We start from the raw sequence: 18,347 nt of genomic DNA on the forward strand, positions 1-18,347 counted from the left end.
CTTCGATGCCAGTGCCCTGATCCTTCCTCCTAGCGGCAAACATGACAACCCCCAGTTATGCAGATATACTGATCACATTCACCCCGCATCCTCCAGCCAGCCCTGACCTCATCGATTGCCGCGTGAGGCCCCACAAGTAGGTGGGGAGGCAGTTTGAGGTGGCACTGCCTCCCACCCACTGGGTCAGGCATCACCTGGGAAGCTCCTGAAAAACACCAGTACCCAGAGCCCTGCAGGTATTTTTCAAAAGCTGCTCAGATGAACCGAATGAGACCCCGGTTTGGGCAGAGTCCCCTGTTGTCTCCAATAGGAACTACCCCCGGCTGGCTGGCAGACCGGGGACAAGCAGGCTGCGTTCCAAGGGGCAGGCCTGGACTCCTCATCCAGTGGACACGTGCACACAGCACTACCTGCAAGATCGGGCTTTCTAGAGCTTCTGCAAAGAGCAGGCAGGCCAAGAACACCTCTCAAAAGGCTGCCCTGTAATGAGCAGGCAGGAGTGGTTTCGGACCCCAGGTGAGGACAGTGCCATTAACAAGGATCTGTAGCCCTGAGCAGAGAACACAAGGCCCCCCTCCTGACCACATCCTGAACAACACCTGAAGGCTGGGGCTGGTTGGGAACTCTGCTGTCGTTTGATTTGAGCCCCTATCCTCCCACCATGGCTGTTCTTTGGAAGGGAGAGACCACTACAAACAGCGGCAGCCTATCCCACCAAATTAGAACAAAGTAAGGTCCTGCCTTCCCTCAAGGGGTCCAGCCCTGCGTCAGGCTGCCACCCCTCACTGGGGCCTCTATAGTCCCCCCTCCTCGGGGGACTATCCCTGGAGACTATCCTATCCCTGGGGTCCCCTATCCCTGGGGACTTGGGATCAGGGGTCAGGCAGGGCTTGTTTCCTGCCTGTGGGCCATGCAGCAGCCCCACAGAAGCTCCCGGCAACACCCCGTGGGCTTCTGCTGCCAACTCTCCACCGGTGTGGCCTGGAAGCCACTGCCTGAGTCTGCACCCACCCTGGGGGCCCGGCTGATTGGCTTCAGGGTCCCGCACCAGGTGGGGCTAGCTCCCAAGCACTTGCCTTACATTTGACACAAAGCTGCTTTCCCAAGGCCTAAGCCGGCCTCCAGGAGGGCCCAGTCAGGGACAGGCCCTGGGGTCCACCAGGGGCAAGAGCCGCTGGCCTACCCTGGTATGTCTCTGCCCCGGCGGACCACCCCAAGGCCCTCGACCACCCCAAGGTTCAGGTGCTCTGAATCTTAGAAATGGGGCTTTTAGCATTCCTCCAAGGCCCCTCCTGAGCACACAGGGCTCTTCTCCGGGGAAAAGACAGGAAAGAAGGACTTGCCAGCGTCCTTTCACCAGACGCCTGACGACTGCCTGACTCCTCTGCCTTTGTCTAGGTAGCGTAATTTCTTAGAACGTCACAGTTCAGCACGTGGAAGCCAGTGCCACGGACACAGCAGCGTGGGAGGCGGTGAGTGCAGCTTTCCTGAAATGGGCTGAGTTTAAGGTCGGGCTTGCCCACTGAATAAATCAGATGTCAGGTGTTTTTAGTTTCTCAGGCTCCCCCACAAAAGAAACTCGGCAGATGTGAAACGTGAAATTTAGGTTTTTATTTAGGAACAATCAAAAGATTTGAAGTACCATTTCGGCCCATACCAAATTGTATAAGCAGTTTGGCTCTGCTCCCTCATCCAAATCCACAGATACAAAATCTAGGAAATGTGCAATTTGCATCTTAGAAATAGCAGCATCCCCACAGGGGACCTCATGAGGCCTGGAGACGCAGCCCGGAGAGGGCAGCCCACTGCTCCGCCTCAGCACAGCCGCGGTCCAAAGGCAAGTTACATCGTTCTAAAAGAGACACGTCCCCCCACCCCCCACCCCGGGGGTAAAAATCTCCCACGCCACCCAGGCTGGACCCCGAGTATGCCCCTCAGTTTGGTCTCACACCTGGCGGCCGGGACCGGGGGCTTCTTGGATAGTTCGGTCAAGTTCCCATTTGCCTCTGGACAAGCAGGGCCAGTGGCCTCTTCCTTAGCACCATGATGATCACGTCTTTGTGCCACCTCTGGGAGACAGGAGGCGCACCAAGGCAAACCACTCACAGCCCTTGCCAGCCCTCCTGTGGCATCGAAGACCAGAAGGTGCGGGGGGCGGGGTAGAACCAGGAGTCGGGGCCACCGGGAAGGACCCCGCAGCCGGGGAAGCCTCCCCAACTTCGCCAGGACTGCTCAGTAAACTTTCAGTGAGCAACAGCCGGCAGGGGGGAGAGGACGCTTGGCGTGTTTCCTCTGTAGTAACTACCCTGGCCCAGTCGGGTCCCCCCAACACAGCTGAACGACGAGGCTGCCCAGAGGCACCACAGGAACCCCCATACACGGGAGGCGGGGCGGCACCCCTTCTCACTGGTCACACAGAGTGCCCGCTGACCATGCAGGGTCCTGCTGAAGGCAGCCGGGCTCCCCCTCCAGCCAGCTCCAGGCATCCTGGCGCTCCCGCCCCACCAGCATTTCAAGCAAACTGCCAGGAGACTGCTGGACGGGCAGGGACCAGGGATGGGTGACAACCTCTCTCTTTAAAGGCAAATCACAGACCAGCCACCCAGGGGGCAGAGTCTCACCCTCCGCCAGCGCATTTCCTCTGGGGTTTGGGCCTGGGGAGAGACCCTGCGTGTGCAGCTTTCTCCATTCAGACTCTGAACAGCCTCTACCCTGGACAATCCACCTTCGGCTCCAGCCGAACACCTCAAACCCTTCTAAGTCACCCACTTGTCTTGGAGAGGAAGGGCAGGCCTAGAGCATCAGCCAAGAAAAGCCCCTAACGCTTGAGTGCTCGGGTGTATGTGTGAGCACGCGGCAGAGCCGGGCTCCAGGGGAGAGGCACCTACAGCAGGTCAACACTCAGACGCTCGCCACCTGCCCCCGTAGGCAGCAGGAAGACCCCCGGCAGACGAGGCCACCTCGTGCCCCTGGAACAGTCCTGCCAGCTGTGCTCACCCTGCCTCTGGCTCCGAACCGAGCAGCCACCAGGGCCAGGTTGTGGGGGCCGCAGAAGCCTTGGGCCGGTGACAGCCAAGCAGGAGGTTCTTTGTGGATCCTGGCAAGCCTGCAAACCAAAAGATAGGATTTTTAAAAATCAAGGCAGCAGGTGCTTGCTGCTACCCTCGTCCATGTGGTGACCCGGGCCTGCTGGCCCAGGCCAGACGCCGGTTTCCACCCCTGCTCTGGACTCTGGCGGAGAAGGCTTGCTGCCCGCTGGGGCCGGCTGTCAGCTCTCCAGTGTGGGGAAGGACCAGGACCCCGTGCAGAGGAGAGGAGGTTAGCGGCCTGTCTCGACGTACGCTCAGGACTGACGACAGAAAAGCAGGCTCTGGATCGCCCCGAGGGCCAAAATACCCTGACCCCTGACCTCACTCCCGCGCACACCTGCTGGGTCAGTTCCAGAAACCCCTTTCCAGGACGACCCTGTGCCAGGAGCACCGCAGACTCGGGCAGAAACAAACGCTAACCGAGGCCTCTCCATTCCGTCTGGAGGTGGAGCGGGACTGGGTAGGCAGCGAGAAGCACCCACAGTCGTCACTTCCGCGGTCACTTGGCCCAAGCACAAACCCCACTTTGACGAGAAGCTGCCTCCAGCCTCCTCAGCCCTGGTGTCGCACAGCTTGGCTGTGACAAATGGCCAGAGAAACATCATGATGGCCTCAGACCACAGTCTGGCTGGGGGAGAGGACGATGAGGGGGCGGCTCGGGCTCCCCACGCCCTGCTTTCTCCAGGGCAGGTGCTCCCCCCAGCCACACCCACTTGGCCCCCAAGGTCTGGGCAGGAAGGCCAGGCGAGCCTGTGCTCCTCAGGAAAGGGCGCAAAGGAAGCAGAGTCAGGAGACGTGGAGACGGAGCTCCAGATGGGAGGGCGCAGAGCCCGGCTGGTTAGCCTCCTGGCCCAGGCAGCTGCTGGCTCTGGCCCGGAACTCAGTCGTGTGGATCCTCGCGCATCTATGGGATCTTTCTTCTCCAGCATTTCTTCTCCTGCACATCGAGGGACTAAAGGAGAATTTAAACTTAATACAAAAGGTGAGCCAAACCAATAACCTGCCCCAGATCAACTCTGAGCAAGGAAAAAAGAGGGGAGATTAGAAAAAGCCCAAATTCCAGGTTTGATTTGGTTTCAGGCTTTCTTCTTGGCCGGTTCTCTGCCCTCACAAAATGCCTGGATCACCTGGGCTGTGACGGTTAAAGTGACAAAGCTGCTCTGAGAAGAGAAGAGGAAGACAGAGGCGACAGGGCCGGAGACCAGGTGGCACAGGCGGGAGCTGCGCGAGGATGTGCAGGGAAAGGCCGGCACCCACCCTCCCTGGAATCAGCCTGGCACAGATGTCCCAGAGCCAGAGGGGAAAGGGAGGTGACACGAGACCTATCACTGGGCCACTGACTGAGGTTGAAGAGCCACATCTCAGCCTGGAAACCATGCGGAGACTTCCTGGTGGGACAGCCTCCCACCGCCAGCTGGGATGCCGCCATCCGTGCACTGGGAGCCCACGAGCTCCGCCAACTCTGCCCGGCTCCCACAGCCGTGCTTCTGGGGAACAGGGAGCAGGGCCTCGGGTCAAGGCGCTTTGGTCCCCCGGGACAGCCGCCAGTCACTTGGCCAAGCCAGGAGCTCCAAGTCACACAGCACTACCAAACCCCAAATGCCAACAGGCCATCCAACCAGGCCCTCTATTTCAGGAACCGGAGGCTCCTGAAAATGAGAACCCTCCTCTCAAATCAAAACCCTCCTTTAATAGTCAAGAATTAAAATAAGTAATCAAAATATGTAAAGTATGTGTATCATAAACCCAGACTTCCTTTATCAGAATGGTGATCGGGTTTCACCTATTACAACAGAATCTACAACCCCATGTAAAAAATATAATAAACCAAACATGTGCCAGACATAGGTGACAAGAAACACTGAAATATTTTACTATCTCTGACGAGTCCACGTGCATACAAAGAGGGGAAAGATGAGTCACCTCATACAACAGCCTTTTCTTCAGGAGAGACTAACCCCACCTCTCAACTCTTCAGCCCACAGACCGCCATCTGCCCGAGGCGAAATCACAGACACCCTTCGACAGCATGCAAAACCACAGTGATCTGTCCTGCGACAGGACACAGGGCCTGCTGCTGCGGTCCCACACCCCCAAACTCCGGACCTGTGTCGGTCTGTGTACCAGGTTGGCTGTGCTCCCCAAGCACCCAGAGCCCTGGGCACCTGCTCACCCACCCTGCCGGCCCTCTTGCCATCACCTCTGATCGTCTGATTCTTCTGATTCTTGCGAGTATAGGGCTCCAACCCCACCGTCTGCTCTGGTCCAGAGCGCAGGGAGGAGGAAGGACAGTCTTGTCTGCGGGGCTCCTTACCTGGGCAGTCCTGCCATTGTGGGATGGCCCTGGCCACTGGGCAGGGCTAACCTCTGAGGAAAACACGCCCAGGCGGGCAGGCCTGTAGCCTCTCCACCTTCTAAAGCTGGGCTGGTGCCGAAGCCGGGTCGCTACGTCCTGCATGAACTTGTCCACCATGTAATTTAGTTTTTCTTTTGCTGTTTGGGTTGTAAATGATATATAACTTAAATAACCAAGAAAATCCTCTGTAAAGCCCCTTGTGCAGTGCATGCGGGGCTCTGGGAGTGAGGCGGCAGGATGGGGTCTCAGGCACTCAGACGGTTTCCGGCCGGGTGGCCTCAGCTGCTCCCAGGGGACCGGCCTTCCCTCCAACACAGGCTACCTTCCCCAACAGCCACCTCAGATGTGCACTTTATCAGAAAATATCAGATGAGTATCTGTCCTGTATCTATGTGTATATATAAATTAATCTGCACGTACATAAACACTAAAGGAAAAGCTCCAGGTGTCTGTTCTCTGAAGGAAGGCAATCGCCGCTCACCAATTCTGCCGAGACGTCTTTGGGGCTAAAGAGCTTCATGCTCCAATGCAAAGGACACAAACAAGGGGCACAGACTTGCCAAGTGCTCACATGTCACATTTGAAACAACTACGAGGTGGTCCCTACTGGGCCCAGGAGAGCAGAAGACACTTTAGAAGAACGGGGGCTCGAGGGCTTTTGGTTTCCAGCGAAAGCCCTCTCCTGGAAGGCAGAAGGGCCACCTCCATCTTCGCCTTAGAGCCAAGCCAGCAAGATGCGTCCCCTGGTCCAGCTCCAGGGCGGGCAAGGAGGACAGCACCACCCACCATGGGCTGTTGTGCCCAAGCCCCTGCCCTCTCTCGGGGGCCCCTGGTGCCGCCCACCCCGCCCTGGCCGGGAGGAGCAGGCTTACAAGGCCTCGGTGCTTTGGGAGGCAGGTGGTCTCCGGGAGGCGAGCGGAGCTGCGGGGGACATGACTTCTGCTGCCCTGTCTCCACTTGCCGCTGCTCTCAGAGCAGCCAGTTTGGGGGAAATGGGGATTTACCATGTAGTACAGCTTTGTAAGCCAGTTTCCCAGTGTTTCAAAAGCACCTTTTCCTGTGATTTTTCTCAATTAAAAAAAAAATGAATATGAGGATTAGGCTTAAGTAGACGATCTTGTTTCCAAATCTGGGGACATAGTGCAGAACTTAACATCCTCAGCAGGGCCTGTCTAGTGATGTCCAGCACCCAGGCAGGCCCTCAGCGGGGGGCCCTGAGTCCTCCGGGTGTGCTGCCAGGAACCCCAACGTGTCGGTCTCCGTATGCAGCACCGCCCCAAGTCCCCAGATCCCAGCAGTGCTCACTCCTACTCCCAGCCGAGTGCGGGTCTTCCTTCCCAGACACAGGCAGCCTTGAAGTGAGTGTGGGTCAAGGGCTCCAAAAAACCACAGCTGCCAGAGCCACGTGCCGGGTCCGCGCACCTCTACTTTCAGCCCTGCCTGTTTCTTTTTCCAATTTTCCTCTCACTCTCAACACATCTAGATTGAAAAAGAAACAACAAGAACATGGGCACATAGGTCAGTACATCAGGTTTAACAACAAATGCTTCTTTAAGTTGATCTGATAACTGAAAAGTTCTGGTCCATGATTCAAACTCCCACAAACAAGAAGAACAGCTGGAACCACGTACGAGGGCGGTGAGCAAAGGCTACCTGGTGAGCAGTGGGTTTTCAGCTCACAGGTGAGGGCGGTGCCCGCTGATCCGCCCACGGGGCAAGGCGAGCAGGTGGCCCGGTGCTGGCCGCCGGGGTGGAGGCCTCTGCAAAGATACTGCCTTCCCTTGACGGGCGCACAGGGGCGCCTGGGGCTTCAGACTGGTGCGCCCTGCCCACTGTGCAGGGGACACGCGGCCCAGGATCTCCAGAGAACAGACACAGGGCGTTTTCAGAGATGATGTAAAAGACAACGTACTGCTTGCTAACCAAAGTTTCTATGTAATGAAAGTGTTTATAATCTGATGTTTTATTAAATGTGTATAGGCGGATTTATATGTTAAAAACTTGATTCCGTGTCTATGAATATGAAATCTGAACTATTTTATCCACTGGAAGGCAAAGGAAAGGCCCTACATCGTGGGAGGAAGAACTGACAAGAACTCTACTCTCCCCGCTGGCTTGCTCGGTGGCGGCAGGCCGGAGGTGGCGGCGCGCTCTGGGCTGGTGACGAGGCCTCCAGAAGCTCTCGTGCATGCCCAGTGATGGGCATGGGGACAGCACGTGGCAGCAGAGAGTCAGGTTGAGCCCTTCCACATGGCAGGCGGCATCCCGGACTGGCCAGTCCTTCAGAGTAATCAGTTCAAATTCAGTCTGTTTCTGAGGAGAAAACACAGGCCTGTCACCTCCACATCAACTGCCACCTGCACAGCCCCTGAGGCAGCATGGTCCTCGCCGCGCTTTGGGGACCTCTCAATGCCGGGAGCAAGGCTCTCCTGCCAGCCACCCCCCAATCCTGCAGCCCGAGGGCTGGTGAAGGAGAGTGTGCAGGGTAAACCTGCTCCCCAGGGACCCACCACCAAACCCCAGGCGGCTGCCACCCGGGACCCCGTCCCCATCTGCCTTTTCCTGCCCTTCCCCGCCAGCTCTCCAGAATCCATGTTCTCACACGACAGCAGCTGGGGCTAGTGTCTGTACCTTCTGCAGATTTCCTCTACCCCTGAGGTCAAAGTCTGCGGGGTTGTTCAGAGGCTCATCGTCTGTGACACTTGTCGACGTGGCCCTTGCTCCGAGGCTGGCCACAGAGAAACGGGGTACAAACAGACAAGCCCTTCCTGAACCCAGGGGTTATCTGCTTCAGACAGAAGAGGATGAGGCCACAGTGCCCCATCTGCTGTCCCGCCGGGGACAGAACACTTCACCCAGTGGTGGACCTAGGAGCTGAGGGGGACCAGCGCTTGTGACTCAACCCTACTCATCCCACCTCCAGGTTAGCTTTTTCTTTTTAAATTGTGATAAAATATACATAACATAAAAGCTGCCATTTTAACCATCTTTGAATATACAATTAAATGGCTTTAAATATATTCACAAGGTTGTATAACCAACCACCACCCTCTCTCTCCAGCTACCCAAGAATATACTTCGGCGAAATTTTAATTTAAACAAACAGAAAAAGGAATCAATTTGTTTTACTGCCAGCAAGCCGGGGGTGGGCATTCCCCAAGGGCAGGCCCATGCTGGAGAAGGTGCCCAAGACACCAGCCCTGAGAAGCCAGTCCTGTTCCCTGGAGCCCACCACTCCCCAGGAGGGCTTCACTGACTCATGGGGCCCTTCAGGAAAACAAGATCAAGTCTGGAAATACCAGGCCCTAGAACCAACTTCTAAAGGTCCCCAAATCGGAGAATCTGAGAATCCAGACACTTGTTTGGTTTCCACAGCCCCCTGTGAAGAGCTAAGTCTCGTGGCTCCTGGCCATCCTGTGATGAGGCCTCTGGGGAGGCAAACACCCAAGGATGGGGAGGCAAGGGGGAGGCTGGGAACTTTGAGGGTCGGGACCCGATACCCACAATGGGACTTGTCCGTGGCTTCAAAACTATCTTCAATAAAATCATCTTCTGAAGTTTTCTTTCAGGAACTGGGGTGGCTCAGTGGCTGAGCATCTGCCTTTGACCCAGGGCGTGATCCCAGGTCCTGGGATCGAGTCCCACATTGGCTCCCTGGAGGGAGCCTGCTTCTCCCTCTGCCTATGTCCCTGCCTCTCTCTGTGTGTCTCTCATGAATAAAGTTTTCTTTTGAGGGTTAATACCAGGGATATGATCTGGAGAAACTGAGGAATGAAACTCAAGCTTTTGATTCCATGTATGTCTAAGAGAGAAGATGATTTTCCATTACTCCAAATCAGAAAGAGCAACAGAAATGTAAATTATGGAACTTTCATCATTTAAATGAAAGCACTTCCCTTACCTAAGGGCAATCCAAGCGCCGCTTTCCTTTTGCTCGCAGTTCTGAGTTGAATTTCTCCAACAGTCCCATTGCTCTCTCCTACACCCAGGGGTTGTGGTCCTGCCTGACTCCGATGGCGCTCTGACCTATTCTCCCACCGCTGAGAAATGACTAGAAAAGCTCACACCCTTGTAGGCTCACTGTGTACCTTCCCATGCACAGGTTTAAAGACCCAGGAAATATATCGGATCATAGGTCACATTCCTATTCTGCTCCCAGGGCGCCTGCTGAAGCAGCCCAGCCACTGGGTCCCACTGCCAGGGAGCTTCAGGAGGGCAGACGTCCCAGCGGCCTGTCAGGGAGGCCCCCCACCCTCCCCTCAGAGGATGACCCTGGCCCCTGTGGGCTCCTTACCCAGCTGAAGTCCAGCCTGGGGACTCGGGGCATCAACGGGCTCCGAGCCGACCTCAGGGGCGCCGGGCTCCCACGACTCACTGTTCTCCGACACCTCCGAATACGCGTCCCCCGTCCCTTTGTGCCCAGCCGCGGGCTCGCCGGCGCCCTGGTCCTCACCGCCTGTGTCCGCCACAGCCCGGGTCTCCTCGCCCATTTTCTCCGCAAACCACTGCTTCACCTGCTGGGAGCTCATCTGGGTCTTGTCGCAGAGGCTCTGCAGGTCCTCCTCGCACAGCGTCTTGTGCGACAGGTAATAGCCCTGCAGCAGCTCCCGGTTGCCCGGGGTGACGACCAGCAGGCCTGGGGGGAAGTTGCCCCGCTTATAGTCTTCGTACCACTTGAGCTGGCCGTTCTTCAGGGCGTACCTACTGTCCCCAAACCAGCGCACCACCTCAGGCCGCGGCAGGCCAGTCTGGGCCATGATGGCGTCGTAGTCCTGGGTGCTGGGCCATCGCGTCTGCACGAACAGCTGGCGCAGCAGGTGCCGCTGCTGGGCGGTCTTCTTGCAGCTCGCCTTGCCGGGGGGCTGCTCGGCCGGCTTGCCGGGCCCTTCCTCCTCGGGCTCGCAGGCGCCCGGCCCCGGGAGCTCGCTCCTGCCGTTGGCCTCGGTGACCCGCAGGTTCTTGAGGTTGATCTTGATGGGGCTGACCTTGCGCTCCGCCAGCAAGTGGCCGCCGAGCGCCTCCGGGGAGCCATCTTCGCCGGGGACCCTGAGGTCCCCCACCAGCTCCTCGTCCCCCGCCTCGTCCTCCGCAGCCACAGCCACCACCTCCTCCTCCTCCAGAGCAGCGCCCCCATCAGCCCTCCTGGTGTCCTCGGCACCCACTCTCTTCCGCCTCTCTGAGAACCAGCTGTCGATCTCTCTCCGGGTCATCTTGGTTTCCGTCCTCAGGCGGTCCAGCTCGTCGTCGGGAGGAAGAGGGTTCTGCGCAAAACTGCTCTCCAGGGCTCTGAGCTGCTCGGGGGCTCGCTCCTTGTACTTGGTTGGCGTGAAGTCGGGGGTCTGGTGCCAGGCCTGGCGTCTGGCGGAAGGGGGGGCAGCCAGGGTGGCCGCGGGCGGGCCGCAGGGCACCTCGGGGGCCTTGGCTGCCGCTGGGGAGAAGGGCGCCTCGGGCCCGGGGTCGATGATGATGGCGCCGGGGTCACCGGGCAGCATGGTCCTGGAGCCCTTGAGGTTCCGGCAGTGGTACCGGCGGTCGCTGAACCACTTGCGCACCTCCCTGGTGCTGAGGCCCGTCACTCTGGTCAGATGCTCCACCTCGCTCTGCCCCGGGAACTGGTTCCGACAGAAGCTTCCTTTCAGGGCGGACAGCTGTTCGTGAGACTTCTTGTTCTTGTAGATGCTGGCGTCCAGGAAGGCTTGGGAGGTGATGCTGGGGCACGCCGTGAGCAGCGACTGGGCCGCGTTGACCACCTTCACGGCCGACGTGGTGTTGGAGCACACAGTGTTAATGGGCGCCACAGTGGGCTGCTTGGGGACCGACGTGACCGCCGGCGGCAGGGCTGAGCTGGGCGCCTGCAGCCCATTGGCCATCAGTGGCTGCGTGACCAGCAGGCCACCCGCTGCGCCCTCGGGCTGCCCCACCACGTGGCCCGGGAGGGCGGCCTGGATGAGGTGCTGCACGCCGCCGGCACTGGCCACCAGGGGCGTGTTGAGGACAGTGATTGTGGGCTGGGGTACGGACTGAATGACCGTATTGAACATCTTTTTCCGGGCGTCCTCGATCTCCTCGGGGGACCAGCTGATGCCCTGCTTCAGCCTCTGGGCTGTGAACCAGATCTTGAGCTGCTCTTCCGGGTACTTGGTGACAACAGTCAAGTAGCAGAGCTCAGCTTTGGTCGGGTAGGGGAACTTGTGGAAGGAGTTCTTGAGAAAGCTGTTGGAATCCATGGCCGCATTGTAGGTGGGGATGCTGCTCAGTGGGATCATCACCTTGGGCAGGGACTTGGAAGTGGGCAGCGGCTGGTGGCCGTGGTGCTGGGCGTGCACGGGGGGCGGCTGCTGCAGGGGGAGGAACTGTGCCAGACCAGCCGGCAGAACCGGCACCGCTCCCAGCAGGGGACCATTGGCCACATGCGGCCCTTTTGCCGAGCTGCTGGCTGGCTGAGCGACCGGGACCGCCCCGTTGACAAAGGAGTGATCCCCCTCCTTCGCCTCACTCTCCCCAGCTGAGGGGTTTGGTAAGGCCGTGTCACCCACAGGCTGACTGGGGAGGTTCTCCTTGAGTGTATGAATTTTTTTGGCTTCAGCTTTGCCTTTCATTATCTTCATGATTGGGGTTTTGGTAATGATGATTTCAGCCTGTCCATCGGTCCCTTCAGTGTTGGGCTCACTCGATAGGTCAGGAGTGCAGGTGCTCTCAGGGACACTCTGCTCCACGATGACATGATTGTCTGGCTTGGCCACATTCCACACAAAGCTGGCTTCCCCCGAGTGACACTTGGCATTGTGCAGAGAAAGTCCCTCAGGAGTTTTTGCCAGAAAACTGCATTCAGTGCAGACAAAAGTTGGGTCCTTAGTAAAGTCCATGTGCTCTGAGTTCATGTGTCCCACAAACTGGGTTATGTCCTGGGATCTGAAATCACAGTATCTGCAGGAATACGAGTAGCCATCCAAAGTGCTCCGGTGCCCATTGGCCAGGGCAGCGCCGTCGGTACTGCTGGCCGTCTGGGCGACCTCGCTGCTGGTAGCTGGCACTTCAGGGGGCAGCTCCTGCGGGGGTCCTTCGGGCAGAGCTGCGGCAGGCTGGGCCTCCGCACCGGGTTCCTGCAGCACCACGGTCTTCACAGGGATCATGCACGGGGTGGTGGACTTCCTCTTGCTGGCCATGGTGACAATCACTCTGGATGATCAGTGGGTGAGAGCTTATCCCGTCAAGGGCCTCACAGTGTAAGTCCCAGCTGCTCCATGCAGGCCAAAGAAACAGTTTCCAAAGGCAGTTTTTTCAGTTGTCTGCAGAAAGCAAGCTTTTCCTATTAAACCTAAAGAGGAAGGGGAAAAACAAATGATCATGATCTCTAAGGTCTGTGTACTCTGATACCCAGATGCACCCCACTGCTTGCCTTCTCCCATCGGGGCCTTTTCTTGAGAAAGTTCACCAGCAACTTGAATGTGGAGCCCCCCAAACACCAACAAAACAGTACCCTGAAGAATGACCTGGGGATATTCCAATACCATTTGACAGACTTAAGCCATGTGTTTTGTTTTGTATTTCCCTCTGTATTCTTGTATTAAGTAACTCAGATTCAAAAACCAAGCAACAACAACAACAACAACAACAACAAAATAATCCTCTTTTGGACCTCCAAATTAATTCTGACCATGTCAGAGTGAGAACAAAACATCCTAGTGTAATCCTTGTTTAAATGTTTGGGCCAACGAGGGTTTTTTCTTTTCATAGCCTTCCCACATATGAGAACAAGACGCCGCCTCTGCTTCTCCCAAGTCAGGCCCAGAGGCCTAGTCAGCTGCCGGGTGTGAAGTGGAGAGTGGGGAGGCTGGCTGCCACAGGAGCCGGGTCCCCTGCTGTGGCCCTTCCCTGCCTGCTGCCCAGGCCGCTGAAGGAGAATCGCCTCAGGTACTGGCTACATCCTGAACCACATCTCGCAGGCAGAGCCCAAGGTCAGAGGGTCAGGGGATCCACAGACCCAGTCTGGCGTACAGCAAGCTGTATGTGCTTTCTCTGTGCGCAGCCACCCCAACCTGTGGCCTCCCCCTGGGTAGGCACTCTACATGTGACCTCGGGTTGTGGTGACCTTTTCATTTCCTTTAGTGCCTTTAAAAAAAATAACTTTAAAATATTTGATCCATTTGAAATGTATTTCAAATGCTGAAAATTTCGAATAATTACAATTCTTTCATGAGCTGCCATGAGGAAAGTGTGTCTGCGGCCCCTATTAACATAATATCACCATAATCACCCTTACCTTTCTTTTAGCAAAGTGTAATGCTAATAACGACTAAAATAGTAGTAATTCTAATTCCAAAATCACGTCATCATCAGTGTTTAGATATGAAAATGTGAAGAGAATGAAAATATTTCTATTCAAGTTCTTAAATACACACAGCCAACTATTTTTCTGTTTGCAAGCCTCACCCTGATGATCACAGCTTTGATAGATCATTCCTACCACAAAACCAGTTGGGGTGGGACAAGAATAAACACACCAGACCTCACAGCTTGTCACCTTTTGCCTCACTGATCTGAAATGTTAGACACACATTTTAAAAATATTTTTAATAGCAAAGATAAAATATCAGTATTAGATGAAATGGAAGAAAATAAAACCGCCTATAATTTTGTATACCCTTCCTCCTAGTCCAGGTATCTTATACATATTTTTGTCATACTGGACACATGCTTGTGTTTTGTTTTTTTTATTGAAGATTCCACCACAAACATGTTCATTAAATAAGATTTTAATGATAACATTCGATAGCTGCTTCGTAATGTCGCACTAGGAATATAATCAGTCACCCTCCTCTGCTCCTGAACAGGCTTCCAGGGTCCCACTCTCACAGTGAAATGACCTCTGGGCATTACAATACATGTATTGTATACAATAGCATGTATCTCCTCTATCAAATTATTTCCTGAGGCTAAATGCACCGAAATGGATTCACCAGCTCAATAAGTATCAATATTTATATGATCCTCTATATACTGTTGGCACACATTTTAAGCCAAGTGCTTCACAATTCCAAGTCAGGAAAACTAAGAGTGATGCAGTTACGTATTTAGTGAGCAAATCGGATTTTCACTGAGGACATCAAATAGAATACCTGAAGCTGTAAGTGATGTGAGAAAAAACAGGTGAGCTGGATGCCATCAAATTAAACATGGTTGTGCTTCAAAAAGCCACCACTATGGGGGATCTCTGGGTGGCTCAGTGGTTTAGTGCCTGCCTTCAGCCCAGGGCGTGATCCTGGAGTCCCGGGATCGAGCCCCGATTCAGGCTCCCTGCATGGAGCCTGCTTCTCTCTCTGCCTGTGTCTTTGCCTCTCTCTCTCTCCCTCTCTCTGTGTGTGTGTCTTTCATAAATAAATAAGATCTTTAAAAGAAAAAAAAAAAAAAAGCCACCACTGAGAAAGTAAAAAAGACCACTCACAGAATGGGAGAGTTTATTTGCAAATCATGTATCTGATAAGGGGCTTGTATCCAGAATATGTAAAGAAAGCTTAAAACTCAACAATAAAAAGACAAATGACCCAATTAAAAAATAGGTAAAGGATTTAAAAAGACATTTCTCCAAAGATGATCTACAAATGGCTGATAAGCATGTACAAAAGTGCTCAACATGATTAGTCCTTAGGGAAATGCAAACCCAAACCACAATGAGATAGCACTTCACACCCACCAGGATGGCATTCGTCACAATGACATATAACAATGACACATATAGGCAAAGATGTGGTGAAATTAGACCGTTCATATGTTGCCGGGGAGATGTAAAGTGGTAACAGCCACTTTGTAAATCAGTTTGGCATTTCTTCAAAAAGTTAAATATGCTATATAAGACCCAGTAATTCCAGTGGTAGGTATACACACAAAAGTAGTAAAAATATATTCATACAAACACCTGTACACAGGTACTTATGACATCATCAGAATAGCCAAAAGGTAGAAACAACCTCAATGTGCATCAACAGATGGATAGACACAAGCTAGTATGTCTATATAATGGATTATTCAGCCATAAAAAGGAATGAAGTACCCATTACATGCCACAACATAGATGGGAACACGCGCACTCCAAGTAGGCAGTCACAAATGCCACAGATAACATGACTGCATTCACATGAGATGCCCAGAGAAGATAAATCCGCAGTGATGGAAAGTAGACTAGTGGTTGCCAAAGGCTGAGGGGAGAATGGGGAGTGACTGTTAATGGGTTGAGGTTTCTTTTGGGGTGATTAAATGTTCTTAGTCGTGATGATGGCAAAAAAAAAAAAAAACTATGAATATGCTAAAAACCACTCCGAGGTCAAACCCAAGAGGGGCGGAGGACAGAGTGCTAAAGCACTCACTTCTGTACAAGAGGGGTATCATTCCCACTTCGGAGGTCCCTGCACAGAGGACGTCACTTCTCTGTGATACTGCCCAACCTACTCTGGTATGGTTTACCCCTGCCCTGGGAAGAGGTGAACGGCAATGGTTGTGAACGTCAGGTTGGAGAGAAGAGAGCAAAGAGGACGCAGACCTGTCAGCTAAAAGCAGCACCAACACAGAGAAGAGGCCATGTGCTCGCCTGGAGGTAGGCGGCCGGCGGAACTCAGGAGCAGGTGTGTGGGGTCCCTGACAGCACACAGACACCCAAGACACGGTGCCATCACTGAGGCGTGTGGTGGGGCTTCACCTTGACTGGGCTTTACCGGGGAAGATGTAAATCACATTCCTGGTACTTCACTTACAAAGATGGACTTGATTTAGGGAAGAATTCCCTGTCATTCAAAATTAGGTCTCAAAGTACCCCAAACTGTCCTTCAAGTCAATGATCATGGAGAATAGCACTCCTGATGATTCTCTGAGTGGGTCAGTCAGTGGTCAATGCGGAAGGCAGTAGCAAGAGAACAGTACTGGCGGTAGTGGCCACACTGCCCAAGTGGTGTGTTCGTTACTAGAGGAGGCTCTGCATACACATCTTCTCAGTTCACTCTCACAGCAAACTCCAAGCAGGAACTAATCATTCCCATTTTACAGGCAAGAAAGGCAAGGCTCAGAGAAGGAGAGTACCTGCCTGAAGTGTACTGCACAGGGACCCCGGCAGTCTGGCTCCAGGGCCTGCAGCCTTAAGTACTCCATGCACTGGGCTCTCCGAGGAACCACAACACTGTTGGAATAAGGGCTGCAGGACTTTCCAAAGTGATCTTTTCCCCTCAATATTTATTAGAAAAATTTTCAAACACATGAAAAAGTTGAAAGAATTCTTCAGTGAACACCCTGGATGCTTACCATGAGGCTATACTTAGCAATGTTACCCATTTAGGTAAGTTTGGGTTTATCTGCCAGATACTTTTAAAAGGGTATCCAATAAAAGGGGTACTTACAGGGTAAAGCCTAAATTATCTAGAAAACCATTCAACCAGAAGACATTCATGAACCAGCTCTGACAAAAGAGGTCATAATTACCATGTGGAAACACAGTGTTTCCTAAATCAAGCCCTGGGTGACATAGGCTGATATAAATGCAAGGTTTTATGCTGCCAAAGATTCACAGAGAAGGTCCAGATGACAACCGCATGTTCGTCATTCTTTATATAATCTTTTCTATAGTCTGTCTTGAAAATGTCATAATTTTTTTAATGAAGAAATAAGAACAAAAGCCTGTAACTTTAAAAAAAAAAACCCGTCTTTGGGAATTCAGAGTTACTCAATTCAAAGTTGCAGCTAATAGGGACGCCTGGGTGGCTCAGTGGTTGAGCGTCTGCCTTTGGCTCTGATCATCATCCCGGGGTCCTGGGATCGAGCGCCGTATTGGGTTCCCTGCATGGAGCCTGCTTCTCCCTCTGCCTCTCTCTCTGTGTCTCATGAATAAATAAAATTTTTTTAAAAGATTTTATTTATTTATTCATAGAGATGCAGAGAGAGAGAGAGAGGCAGAGACACAGGCAGAGGGAGAAGCAGGCTCCATGCAGGGAGCCTGACGTGGGACTCGATTCAGGGTCTCCAGGATCACGCCCTGGGCCGTAGGTGGCACTAAACCGCTGTGCTACCGGGGCTGCCCTAAATAAAATATTTTTTAAAAGCTGCAGCTAATAATCACTATATTTCAACACCAAAAATATACACGTGGAGCATGAAAAAAATGAGTTTATTGATCAAATTCTTAAATAATTTTTTTCAACACCAAAAATATACACGTGGAGCTTGAAAAAAATGAGTTTATTGATCAAATTCTTAAATAATTTTTTTTAAAATTCTGAGGAAGGAACTGGAAGGATAGTAAGCTCCACAGGAGGACTCAAATGTTTAGAAATGCGACTTTCAGCAGGTTCTCTCCAAGTCTGGCTGCAGCCCTCCTGAACAGCCCATGATTTATCAGTAAAAACAAGAATCATGGGAGCAGCTGACAGAGTTACAAAAACATAACCACAGTGAGAGATTGTAACATGCTGCTTGTGGTTTTGAAAGATCAAGGCGGTGACAACACCGGGGGAAGAGAACGGGACTATGCCACCAGGCTGGTTTGATCGATATGGGAACAGTCGAGTGTTCGACAGTAACCAACTTCATATTTGGGGGGTACAGTATGCTTCATTGAATAGTGAATGGTGAGGCAGGGCTCCCAAGGCCCTCCCCTTCTTCAGGCACCTGCAGAGGTTGGCGGTCTCAGTGGGGGGCCCACGGTTTCCTGGGTTACACTGAGGACCCAGCTGCCTCCTCCAACTAGCAGGGACACCCGCTCCTCCAGCTTCATAGTCTTTTAAAAAGTCATGAAATATATTTAGAAGTTGGTCATGTGATACACTAGACCACACATAAATCTCGACTCATTCTAAAACAAAACCATGCAGGTAGCATTCCCTTTTGTAAAAAACTTGCTAGCAATATAGATTTACATTGAA

The 18,347-nt window shown here is 53.5% G+C and overlaps 1 protein-coding gene across 10 annotated transcripts in view; it reads right to left on the reverse strand.

The window, feature by feature from the left end:
- Window positions 1-1,589: 1,589 nt before the first annotated feature.
- The window catches only part of ZHX3 (zinc fingers and homeoboxes 3), a 125,152-nt gene continuing 108,394 nt past the window's right edge, over window positions 1,590-18,347 (reverse strand). For 8 of the 10 annotated variants that reach the window (XM_049100673.1, XM_035705848.2, XM_025470077.3 and 5 more), the window contains 2 exons: window positions 9,740-12,763; window positions 1,590-7,758 (listed from right to left, as the gene is read on the reverse strand). In XM_049100673.1, coding sequence (XP_048956630.1) covers window positions 7,748-7,758; window positions 9,740-12,611 — 2,883 coding nt within the window. In that variant the 5' untranslated portion in view covers window positions 12,612-12,763 and the 3' untranslated portion in view covers window positions 1,590-7,747. The remainder of the gene's footprint in view (window positions 7,759-9,739; window positions 12,764-18,347) is intronic. The other 2 variants (XR_004809021.2, XR_003145157.3) reach the window with 2 other exon arrangements.

The sequence above is a fragment of the Canis lupus genome, chromosome 24 (genome assembly GCF_003254725.2).
Source record: "Canis lupus dingo isolate Sandy chromosome 24, ASM325472v2, whole genome shotgun sequence".
Classification (NCBI taxonomy): Eukaryota; Metazoa; Chordata; class Mammalia; order Carnivora; family Canidae; genus Canis; species Canis lupus.